Below are 13,070 nucleotides of genomic sequence, written 5' to 3'. Positions count from 1 at the left end.
GATGGTCTCACTGGGGAGGTACCTGAAGATTTCAAGGGCTTTTCCCCTGAGACATGGCGTGAGGAATCTGATCCACTGGTCCTCTGGCAGCTGGGACTGACGGCAGGCCGTCTCAAATGCCAACAAGAAAGTGTCCAAGTCCCCATCTTTGTCCAGCAGGGGAAAGTCCTTCACCTGCAGTTTGGGAATCCGGATCTCTGGAGACTCACATCGGGCTGGAGAGGGCTGCTGGAGCACTTGTAGCTGGTGCTCACGCTCCGCCTGTGCTTGCTCGCGACATTCTGCAGGTTCTGCTTGAGACGGTCCAGGGCAGCTTGCAAGTGAGCAGCCGAGCCTGCCTGCCTTGTGGGGGAGCTTTGTCTGTGCTCCCCCTTGCCTTGAATACAGTTGCCTTCCACCTCCTCTCGGCCCCCTATCTGGACTGCAACCTCCCCGCCATCATTCATAGCCTCGGCCGTCTCCTTAGCCTTGCTTCTTGTGCAACTGGCCATTATTGCCACGGATGGTCACTGACACAAACTGCAACCTGATGCACAGACACCTTATTGTATTTGCCCTCAGACTGTCTAGTGTTGAGCTGATCTTAAGACTCCAGTGGCAAAAGCAACAGCTGGTAGTCTTTAGTGTCTGGGAGTATGGGTCTCACACTCACACACTTATCTCGATCCCACTCTGCTCCAATATGTGAAATACCACACCTTATGCCCGCTTGATGTTAACTACGTCGAGCTCACAAGACGCGGTATGATCCCTGGTTACTAACACTTGACGTTACACCCTCCTGGAGGAGAAGGTAAGGTTAGCTTGGCACAGTTTACACAGACACCTCCTGTCCACACGGGCAAAGAGAGGCAACAAGCTCAGAGAGCGCTGTCTTAGCCTGGGTAATCTGCCACCAGCTTCTCATTTGATATAAGCCCGGTCCGCTAATGGGATTATATAGGGTGAGAAACAAACCCGCGGTAGCTTATAACTAGGCCAAAACACGGACGTGGGGATTAGTGATCGAGATACAAGATAGCACAAGATTAAATTATTTAATTGCCTTAAGGGCACACTAGATCTAACACTATACACACACAGAATATATACAGTGGTCTGAGGTTACAAATACAGGTAATATGGTACACACAGGATTACACAGAGCACAAGTCAGTTACCGGGTAGATGAATGTCCCTTTGAGTTAGGATGGGGTAATAGTCCTTGGCTACGGTGGGGGCGGGGGGCGGGGGGCAGTGATGTCAGCTGTTTCCAGGTCTCTCCAAAACACATAGCAAGATGTGATCCCCTTTCAGAAAAAGGCACGCCAACTTGCTGGCACAAGCCTTTTAACCTGTAGCCGGTCCCTCTTCTCCCGGCCTTTGGGAGGGGATCATCCCCCCTCTGCTGGGCTGGCAGCAAATGACCTACAAAACCCTTTAGGATTCATAGCTCCAGGCCACAAGGTCACAGGGAGATGGTTCTGGGACCAACGGATCCGCCTGGGTTCCGGCTACAAGTGGAGTCCAAACATGGTACAGATCGTTGGTTTCTGTGGGGAGATATGTACATCTCCCTTCCCTGGCATCCCACCACCAAAACTAAGACCATGGGCATGTTCATCGTGGCCACTGGGACACAAATATGTATCCGGTTTGCACCTGTGATGGCCGGGCGATTCAGAATTCCTTATAAATCGCCGGTTCTATGCCGTCTGCTAGATTTTATTGAACTGGGGAATGGCTTAGACCCCCTGCAGGGAGGTTTTCCTGCAGGATCCCTGCTGTCTGAATGGAGGTATGAAATGTAACCAAATGTGGCCTGCTAGAAATGTTATGCTATCTGGCTGGGGCTTTGAAGCAGGGCCCTCCTGTGGAGTTCACTACCTCTGCTATATTTCAGCAAATAGCGGGTGTGGGGACATGGCTGACAGTAAATAATTATCCATATTCTTCACACAACACATGATGACCCAAGTTGTCTTGAAAGCTTGCCATTAAAAGCCATATCCTTATCAGCTTGATAAGTATTGAGCTATAGTGAGCATTTATAAGGTCATGAGAACAGAGATGAGAGTTACACATGAGCTGTCTGATGACAGGATTCAAATAAAACAGGCTGTGACAGCCTGCAAACAATTATTAACCCTTGTAACTCAGAAGCGGCTGAACATTTTTAATAAATACCAACTGATAAAATTATGTTCAACTCAAAATGAGTAAAATGCAATCAAACAAAATTGCCCCAAAAGGTGTCCAAAGTCTTTAACATCACTTATTTTATATTTGCTAACCTATTATACCTGCATTGAGAGATCTAAAACACAGCAAGAGCGTTCTGGATTGGACCAAAGCCCTCGATTCATTTGACAATACAAATTGAAACAGGTCTTGACTCTCAGACCCCTTAAAAAGTCAGCCACAGCTTAAGTGTCCATTAGTGTGCATAGCAGATTCATCCTTGCTTCCATTACAGTTTATCATGATTCCTCAGCTCTCCAGAGTACAGGCCATTTTACACAGGCCAATTATCAAACAAGAGTTTGTTTCAGATCATTAGCCAAATGTAAACATCCGACCGATCAGTCGACAAATGAGCAAACTCTTGTTGAGTGATATATAGCTTTGTGGGGAAACTTTCAGTAAAACTTTATAGTTGTACATTTAGATCTTTGCTTTTTCTAACTTAAGAGCAACCCCTTGAACAGCAATTAGTATATGGGGAAGGCGTTATTACTGATTGATAGCATTCTCTGCTTAAGTGTCTATACAGAGATAGCTGTTAGTCATTGATAGCTGTACACAGGGGAGGTGTTATTAGCGATTTGCATTCTCTGTGTAACTGTATATACAATTATTGATAACACCTCCCCTGTGTACAGCTATCAGCGACTGACAGCTATCTCTGTATATATAGTTACACAGAGAATGCCATCAGAGAAAGCTGTACACAAGGGAGGTTTTATCAGTGATTGATAGCTATTTATGTATACAGACTTAAGCAGAGAATGATATCAGTCACTGATAGCTGTACACAAGGGAGGTGTTATCAGTGACTGATAGTATTCTCTGTGTAAGTGTGTATACATAGCTAGCTATCAGTCACTGATAACACCTCCCATGTGTACTGAGAGCTGTTCAACAGGATGGTCTTAAGTTAGGAAAAGCAGAGATATAAATATATAAATTACAAGTTTTACTGAATCTTTTCCCACAAAAATATATCAATCTGCTCAGTTCCTCCTGCTCTATAAGATGCTGCCTGCAGATTGTACTGCATTTCGTGGTGACAGATTCTCTTTATGCCACATTTTCTCTGTATTCTAATGACCCCCATAAGCTTCTTTCCGGAAAACAGTTAGGACCGGCTAACTTTATAAAACTTTTATATTTTGGGGTTTGTTCCCAATCTTAGTATTATTTATAGCTCAGAATGCTGATGAAGTAACAGGTAAAACAAGTAATACCTATAGAGACAGAAACAAAAGACAAAGAAAGACATCATAAGGAAACAAGTGGGAGATGGTGCAGAAAGGGTGGAGAGCTCACACAGGCTTTTTAGAGGCACATTACTATGCAAGATGGGTAAATCACGACATTGATAAGGACTGATGATCCTATTTTCCTCTTTTCTTGCCACTTCAGAAAAGTCTCCAGAACCATGCGCCGCCATAATGGATTTAGGATCTGGTCCACCATTAGAACAGTCCGCAAGCCATTCATCGTTCATGTGACCACCACAGCCAACCACCTGCCTAAGCGAGCACATTTTGTTCATACACATGTAACCGCTGAGGCCAGTGATTGGCTGCAGCAGTCAGGAGACTGTTGCAGGCATAGCAGGGATCAGAGTAACAGTGCAGGACAGGTAGGACATTTAAAAGCAAGACATCTGTTTATTGATTTTTCACAGCCCCCTGCTCTGGGCAAAGTTGTTACAAATCTCAGAATACCCCTTCTTCATCAATGGTTAACCCGTCACCATCAGCGATACACAGATTACAGATAGTGTGGCATGTTGGATCTATATGATCACACACAGGTTTGAGGTGGTTGGGGCCACTTAAAACATAAGAGAATGGAGTAAAATATTGGCATAAACTCTGGAGTAGCTTGTGAGCATACCAGGATGATTCTTAAGCCAGAATACTACTTCTGTGCTAAAACAAAAAGGTATGAGACCCCACTCAGAGGACAAGTGCCTTATCTATGAGGTTTGGTCCTTGGAGAGACCTGTGACTTGATATCCATGCTTGTTCTGCTAACAGTTATTTCTAAAGACACGCTTACATATTCTGGCTTTGGCAAGTATCCTGAAAGAGGAGAGGAGAGAAAACTGCTGCCAGACACCTATAATGGGCAGCTTAACTCCCCGAGAACAATATGATTGGGCATGTTGGATTTCATCTGCCCTATCTATATCATCACTAACATCTGCCATTGGGGGGAAGAGTTCCTATACACATTGAATGGTTGGTCGATTCATGTCGCCCGATCCTTGGGAAGCTCCCCATACACATGGGCCATCAATAAGCTAATGTGCAAGGGGGCCTTAAAGAGGTTGTGCAGACAGTATATATTGATGACCTATCCTCAGGAAAGATCAATATCTGTTCGGCAGGGGTCCGACACCAGGCACCTCCACTGATCAGCTGCTTTAAGAGGTGCTCCATGGGAGCGCTGCTTCCTCTTCATTACACTGCCCAATGTGTCACTTGCACGGCGGTGCAGTGTACTTACAAGTACTTGCTCCATACATTCCATTTTAATTAGGCTACATGCACACGACCGTTGTGTGTTTTGCGGTCTGCAAATCGTGGATCCGCAAGACACAGATGGCGTCCGTGCACATTCTGCAATTTGCGGAATGGCACAAACAGCCTTTAATATAACTGCCTATTCTTGTCTGCAAAGCGCGGACAAGAATAGAACACGTTATATTTTTTTTTTGCTGGGAACAGAGCAACGGATGCAGACAGCACACACAGCTCGGATGCGGACCAAAACAACGGCCGTGTGCACGAGGCGTTACACTGTGCCTCCGAGATGACAGTCAGTGTAAAGCCTCATTCATACGTCAGTGTTTTTGTCAGCGATTTCCATCAGTGATTGTGAACGAAAACCAGGATTGGAGCCTCCACAGACATAAGGCATAAGGGAAAGATCTGCACATGTTCTGCGTTTAGAGCCGCACCTGGTTTTGGCTCAAAATCACTGATGCAACGAATGAAGCATAATGAATAGGAAGTAGCACTCACTGCCTCCTCTTCAAAATAGCTGTTTGGGGGGGGGGGGATTTCCAGGTGTCCTAAGGATAGGTCATCAATATATACTGCTATACTGCCTGCACAACCTCTTTAAAGAGGTTTTCCGTTTTTCCTATATTGATGTCTTATCCTCAGAATAGACCATCAATATCAGATTGGAGAGGATCCAACTCCCATCACCTCATGTGAGTGCTGTATTCTGTTCACCGTTTACAGCTCCTCCATACCATTCACTGGGACGGAGTGTAACTACAACTGCTCCTTCTCATTCAAGTGAATAGGATGGAGGAGTTGTAATTACATCTGCTGTGAAGTCGACGGCGAGCTGGTAAAGAGTGAAGAGAGTGCGTTATTTTCAAGTAGCCGATCAGCTGAGGTGCCGTGACCCCCGCCAATCTGAAATTGATGACCTATCCTGAGGATATGTCATCAATATGGAAAAAGCGGAGAACACCTTTAAAGATGTACCAAATTTACCACAGTGGTTCAGGCTGGATAATAAATTTGGTGCATGACCTGACAATATTGTCTAACTTTATACCATATTGTGGTTGGCCTCACCTTCCAGCAGAAATTTTTGGCAATATTTTCATACAATTTTAGGCCTCATGCACACGCCCGTATGCATTTTGCGGTATGTAAATTGTGGATCTGCAAAATACGGATACCGTCCGTGATGCATATGCATTTTTTGCAGACCAATTGACTTTAATGGGTCCGTGGTTCACATTTTGTGGCAAAGTATAGCACATGTTCTATCAGTTTGCGAAACGGACATATGTACAGATGCGGAAAGCACACTGATCATTCGACATCTGTATATCCATTCTGCAAAAAGAAAGAAAAAAAAAAAAAAAGGGGATGGCACATGGACCACATCTGGATCTGAAATTCTGCAGACTGCAAAAGGTATACGGTCAAGCACATTAGGCCTAGGCACAGTTACATTAATAAAGGTGGGAGATTTACCATTTCTGCAGTATGAAGTCTGCACGGATTTTCTTGCATGGTTCCATAGGTTTGTAATACTGTTTGCTCCATTTCTTCAGACACTAAAATAAAAACAAGAGTTGTTAACCATGAAATCCCAGAATCCTGTCTGGTTTCTTAACAGGCAGAATCTCTTCTGAAGCATCCTTAGAACATAAATTAAAGTGAGCTTAAAAAAGGGGTGGTCTGATTTATTAAAAAAACATAATTAAAAGATAAAAAGGCAGGGAAGTTGATAACACAATAAAACAAAAAAAATAAAAAAGTTATATCAACTGCAGCACTGATGTGCCCATAAACGGCAACCGCTGCAGACAATCACTGGCCTCAGCGGTTTTTCATGCTGTATAAGGGCGCATGCACAGGACCATATGCATTTTGCGGCCAGCAAAACACGGATCCGCAAAAAATACGGATCATGTCCTTGTGCATTCTATATTTTGCGGAACGGAACAGTTGGCCCCTAATAGAGCAGTCCTATCCTTGTCCCTAATGCAGGCAATATTAGGACATTTTTTTTTTTTGAACAGACATTCGGAAATGGAATGCACACAGTAACTTCCGAATGGTTACGCATATGGGCAACAAAACAAAAAAACACGCAAACTAAATACGTTTGTGTGCATGAGCCCTAACGTTGAGGACAGGACCTAGCTGCAGGCGGTTATTTGCGGTATATACAACGTCACTGCTGCATTTAAGAAGATGACGTCATTTACCAACCTCCCTGACTGAGAGTATCTAATACACATTGAGGGAAACTTACCAAGACTGGTGTTCCCTGTGCGCCTGAGTGAGATGCACCTTATTTATTGAAAGGCAGATGCCCGTTAATAAATTAGGTGCATATCTGCCCTGCCGTGTGCCAGGGGCTGGCGCAGACTTCAGCTATAACTTCTGCCCATTTTCTGACGTCAGTTATAGTAAATCCAGCAGGTCGTGCACAGCCCCGTCCCCTCCCGATAAATATGAAATTTAAAAGATTGCATTACACTATTTATTTCCAAGTTCAACGGATCTACTATAGTGTAAATGTTGAAGGCCAGGCACAGATATCCTAATGCTTACCTATAATTATATTTGCGTTGGAGGCTCTGTTGCAAATCCCACGAGATTTAATGTAAAAGCTACTCTTCCTGTCAAAAAGACAGACACCACAATGGAAGTGGAAGGACCCTAAGTAATTGGTGTCCAATGGATGTCTATGGTATCTATCGTACAATGGATCCGGCAATGTGTCATGGTTTTCCTTATAAACAGAAACCAAAAAGCAGTTATGAACAGACCACATCTGACAGCCGTTCCTTAAAGGGGTTGTCCAGTTTCAGCAAGAAACAGGACAGTGGTGGAGAATAGACTACAATAGAAGAACTGAGCAGTACTTGCCTAATAGACCCAGCGCTACTGCTACAGTTATCCTGGCCGGGCTTTGTTTACTGGGCTGCAGCAGTGACATCATGTCAACATGTGATGTCACCTCTGCAGCTGGGTATAAAAACCCCAATCAAGGGCCTTGATGATGCACCAAGGAGGCAGCGATTGGCTCCAGCAGTCACGTGTTGTAAACATTTCACTGCTGCAGCCAGGTAATCAGAGACCAGCTTAGGCTACTTTCACACTTGCGTTCAGAGCGGATCCGTCTGAGACGGATCCGCTCATATGATGCAGACGATGGATCCGTTCAGAACGGATCCGTCTGCATTATATTGTAAAAAAAATTCTAAGTGTGAAAGTAGCCGCAGACAGATCTGTCCCGACTTTACATTGAAAGTCAATGGGGGACGGATCCGTTTGAAAATTGAGCCATATTGTGTCAAATTCAAACGGATCCGCCCCCATTGACTTACATTGTAAGTCTGGACGGATCCGTTTGCCTCCGCACGGCCAGGCGGAAACCCGAACGCTGCAAGCAGTGTTCAGGTGTCCGCCTGCTGAGCGGAGGACAAACGGTGCCAGACTGATGCATTCTGAGCGGATCCGCATCCACTCAGAATGCATTGGGGCTGGACGGATGCGTTCGGGGCCGCTTGTGAGAGCCTTTAAACGGAGCTCACAAGCGGAGCCCCGAACGCAAATTTGAAAGTAGCCTAAGAGAACCAGGGTGGTGTCACGGCTGTGTCATGGTCTGGTGTAGTGGACCATGACACTTTTGCCGTGCATGCTTGTTGTCGTTTTGCATGTTTTGACACTTCCCTGTTACGTTGTGTGCCCCTTCCCATCTTGGTGTGTGCTTGGTGGAGCTGGGTGCGGCCTCTGGCTCTTTTATACTGTGTTGTGAGCCTGAAGGTCAGTTTTGGTTGTTTGACTGTATACGTGTATGAGCTCTGCTCCTTTCTTGATGTGTAATCTTACCTTCAGGGATAGGATTAGGGCGGCTGTAGGAGGTGACCCGCTTCCCTATAACTGTTTCCAGGCTTAGTAACAGCTCCCATTATACGGTGGGGGTTTCCCCCACTCCCCACAGTGACAGTATGTCCAACTAGGATGCCCTCACACAGGTAAGATTACACATCAAGAAAGGAGCAGAGCTCATACACAGTCAAACAACCAAAACTGAGCTTCAGGCTCACAACACAGTATAAAAGAGCCAGAGGCCGCACCCAGCTCCACCAAGCACACACCAAGATGGGAAGGGGCACACAACGTAACAGGGAAGTGTCAAAACATGCAAAACGACAACAAGCATGCACGGCAAAAGTGTCATGGTCCACTACACCAGACCATGACACAGCCGTGACAGCTCTGGATCTGTTAGGCAAGTACTGCTCAATTCTTTATGGCAGGATACTCACCAGAGTTGCCCATTTTTTTTATTGAGACTGAACAATCCCTTTAAGTTCACAGTCTCTGAAAAAAAAAGTTGATAAGCTGGGCAGCTTTTGGTAATTGAGCCTTTAAATGATTTGTTGGCAGCTACCATTTAAGCTAGTCTTGTAACCTATAGATATTAAGAGGATACTTTCGGGCCAGAGGCATATTATTACAGGGTACCTTACAAAGACTCAAGACAATCAAAATTATTACACAGTAAAAATAAAAATAAAACAAAATTACAGACACCCCTTTAGTCAGGACTTTAATAAAACGGTATGTTTTCTGGTTTGAATAAGAATGGCTTATGGTTTATATGAATGTATGTGCACAGGCCATGTATGAAAGCAGCTGTTCGTTCATACAGTCCCCAAAATCTGAGCTCTACTGCAGAATTTAGGCCTCATGCACATGACCATTTTGAGGTCTGCAAATTGTAGATCCACAAGATACAGATGCGGTCGATGTGCTGTCCGCAGATGATCCATGTGCTTTCCGCATCCATACTTCCATTCTACAAAAAGAGAGCATGTCCAATACTTGTCTGCAAAATGCAGACGCAACGTCAATGGGTCCGCAAAATGGATGTGGTTGTGTGCATGGGGCCTTAAGCAGCACATTTTTTATTTTTATTTTTTAAGAATTAAGCCTCATGCACACGTCCGTGAAACACGGACCATGTGATACCGGCCTGGATTTCTTCTGAGTGCAGGAGCGCGTGGCGTCATTGGTTGCCATGATCTATACCAGTGTATTACTGTACTGCGGCGGGAGCAGGGGGCACACGGTGCCATACCAACCAATGACGCCATGCGCTCCTGCACTCAGAAGAAATCTAGGCCGGTATGACATGGTCCGTGTTTCACGGACGTGTGCATGAGGCTTCAATAATATTTATGCATAAAATAAGAGCCTGTTTAAAACCATCATGTGTTAAAGGGAGTCTGTCACCTCCATATGGCCATATACAGTGCTTACATGGCTCTGTAGCACACCTATACAGGATTGTAACGGTACCTTTGTCTTTAGACTTGCACCAGCAGGAAAAACTAAGTTTAATTAATATGCAAATGAGCACTCGCAAGTGCCCAATGTGTGTCTAAACGGCACCAGCCTTTGGGCTGTTTCACACGAGCGGATGCTGTGCGTGACATCCGCTCCGTGAATGACAGCCAAGACCCGCTGCAGACTGCAGAAGCACGAGCACGGAGCAGTAACATGATTGATAACGCTCCGTGCCACTCTGTGATCTCTTTACTACGAAATCACAGTGAGATAAAGTTGTCACTGTGATTTCGTAGTAAAGAGATCACAGAGAGGCACGGAGCATTATCAATCATGTTACTGCTCCGTGTCTCTGCTGTCCGCAGCGGGTCTTGGCTGTCATTCACGCAGCGGATGTCACGCACGGCATCCGCTCGTGTGAAACAGCCCTAAGGGTGGTGTAAAGTTATAAAAAAAAAAAAAAAAAACACAAGCATGCCTAGCAAATTGATCATCCGTTGTGAGTCACTGAGATAAATCCAGTTCATCCTTTAACTGCCTGACATTACACAGCATTAGTAAAATTACCCCGATGCCTTCTCCTATATTAGAAAATACAATCCCTAATTAACCCCTTGACGACTGCCCAATGACTAGATACATCCCCCGTGCAGATAGCACATATATAAACAGTCAGGCAGCGCTTTAATCCCAGCACCGCAGGTTGCTAAGAGATGGTTAGTAAATTGATTAAAGTCAATTTACTGTATTATTTTCACTTATAACATGGTTATAAAAGGAAAATAATAGCATTCTTTATACAGACATGTCCTTTTGCAGGTCCTGAAAGAAGAAAAAAGACGACTACCGGCTGCACGAACAACAGGATGAGGGGAGTAAAAAAATTTTTTTATCCCCCTCAAGCAAATTGCGTGTCACAATGCCCGAACACCAACCGTGGGGCAGCCACAGAGGATCGCAGACCCATTCACTTTAATGGATCCACGATCCGCTTGTTCCGCAAAAAGATAGGACATGTTCTATCTTTTTGCGGAACGGAAGTACGGGACGAAACCCCACGGGTTCTGTTCCGTGCTTCTGTTCGGCGCCATTCCGCATCTCCAGATTTGCAGACCCATTCAAGTGAATGGGTGCGCATTCGTGATGTGGAATGCCCATGGAACAGCGCCCGTATGTGGTCCGCAATACGGCCACGGAGTGCACACGTTCGTGTGAAAAAGGCCTAAGGCTTTCTCCTGCTCACTAAATTACACATTATATAGTGTGTAAAAAGATATTAGTAACTACAATAAGAAACACTGATATTGATGCAACAATTACATGTTAGATAACTTTTATGCCCTGGAATACAAAATTTATGTGGCGTTGGTCTAGATTCCCATATGCAATGTGCTGACGTATCCCTTAGAACAGCTAAAAGGTATAGTTACACCCTGAAGTAGAAACGCAAACATTTACTATTCCATTTGTACAACCAAATATACCCTCCCATCTTCTGGATGATACACGTAACACAATCTATGTCCTCCTAATTGACATTTATAAGGTCACCAGACCTCCAGCATCTGATTAAACCATTATTAAATTCAAACACAACATGTTCTACAACCAAGCCAGCTCACCGGAGACAGACGCATTGATTTTCCAGTTGTCCCAACCATTTATGCTCAATCTCTCCAGATTAGTGCAAAAACAGTGTGACAGAAATCCACCCACCGAGACCTTCTAACTCAAAAAGGGACTCTCTGGGTGTAAGTGGCCAGAGACTAATGAAAGGAGTATACCGGTTAGCAGTATGGAGATAACTGTCAGATCAGAACACAGGGATGAATGGAGTAGGAACTACATTCATACTCCATAGGACTGCTGGAGATAACCGGGACATTACTGGCAGACTAGGACTTCACTGAAATCCTTGCTTAAATAATTTATCTTTTACAATTTACGAAAATTTCTAAACAGAATATTTTAGTGCAGAAAATGGGCAATGAGCTGATGCACATCCCTCTGCTGCAGTACTGACATACCCTGATGGAAGAGAATAATGCTGTGGAGTCACGGGTCGGGGAACCCACATCAGGCAGATCTGTCAGTTAAGGCCCTTTTACACTGCCCGATTGTTGGGGACAAACATTTGTACGAATACACAGGCGGATTTATCCAGAACGAGCAAAGGTGCCACTCAGCCCAGAAACAATGACTATAGGAGGACCAGCGATTGTTCATACATACAGTGGAGGGGATCACTGCATATAAATACAGCGGTCTCCTCCACTGATGAGCAGGCAGTTGGGAAGGATCGCCTGCCCCACCAGGACCTGTAAATCAGCTTTTAGACTGACATTACAGATAATAATCTTAAAAGTTAGGCTTCAGCAGCATTTTTCTGGATTTGTCACCGAACTCCTGAGATTTGTCTAGTCTTAACCAAATGATACTTTGTAACAATACTATTTCCACAGTGATCTGAAGTGGTTACATGCTTTACATGGACATTTCTGCTGGTGTCCACTTTCAGGTTGTGGATTCAAAAAGAGGAGAAGTTTACATTTTTCCTTTATAGGAGCAGTTTGTGGCTTTGTTTAAAAAACTGCATATATATATTCTCCATCATTTCTGAGTACATTTAGTCTGAAATACCTGCTCAATATTCCAACACTGCGATGCACATAGAGAGATCCTCAGCATGTATTGGTGTGACAGCCTACACCAGAGACAGATCCAGTATTTCAATGCATTTGTCAGACGGATCCGGAAATAAATGATATCCGTTTGCATATGGATTTCTGGATCCGGCAGGCAGTTCTGGCAACGCTAGAGTGAAAGTAGCCTAATAGAATGGAGCCTTGCACAGAAACATATCATCTATGCACTAGAAGACGTCTCTACACAGTACAAGCAGTAATATAGTTGTTTCCTTGGAGAACCAAGATGTCACAAAGGCACTGCTTTAGGGTACTTTCACACTTGCGTTGTGAAGATCTGGCTGCCTGCTGGATCCAGAAATCCGTGGGCAAA

General features: G+C 44.6%; 1 protein-coding gene across 2 annotated transcripts in view; it reads right to left on the bottom strand.

Moving 5' to 3' along the window:
• Positions 1-13,070, bottom strand: part of ANO6 (anoctamin 6) — a 118,776-nt gene that overhangs the window by 93,206 nt on the left and 12,500 nt on the right. For both annotated transcript variants that reach the window (XM_044280377.1, XM_044280376.1), the window contains exon 2: positions 6,216-6,298. In XM_044280377.1, the coding sequence (XP_044136312.1) occupies positions 6,216-6,287 (72 nt within the window). In that variant the 5' untranslated portion in view covers positions 6,288-6,298. The remainder of the gene's footprint in view (positions 1-6,215; positions 6,299-13,070) is intronic.

This window comes from Bufo gargarizans, chromosome 2, assembly GCF_014858855.1.
Source record: "Bufo gargarizans isolate SCDJY-AF-19 chromosome 2, ASM1485885v1, whole genome shotgun sequence".
Classification (NCBI taxonomy): domain Eukaryota; kingdom Metazoa; phylum Chordata; class Amphibia; order Anura; family Bufonidae; genus Bufo; species Bufo gargarizans.
The sequence above is the reverse complement of the archived record's forward strand: the minus strand, read 5'-3'. Positions and strand labels throughout refer to the sequence as shown.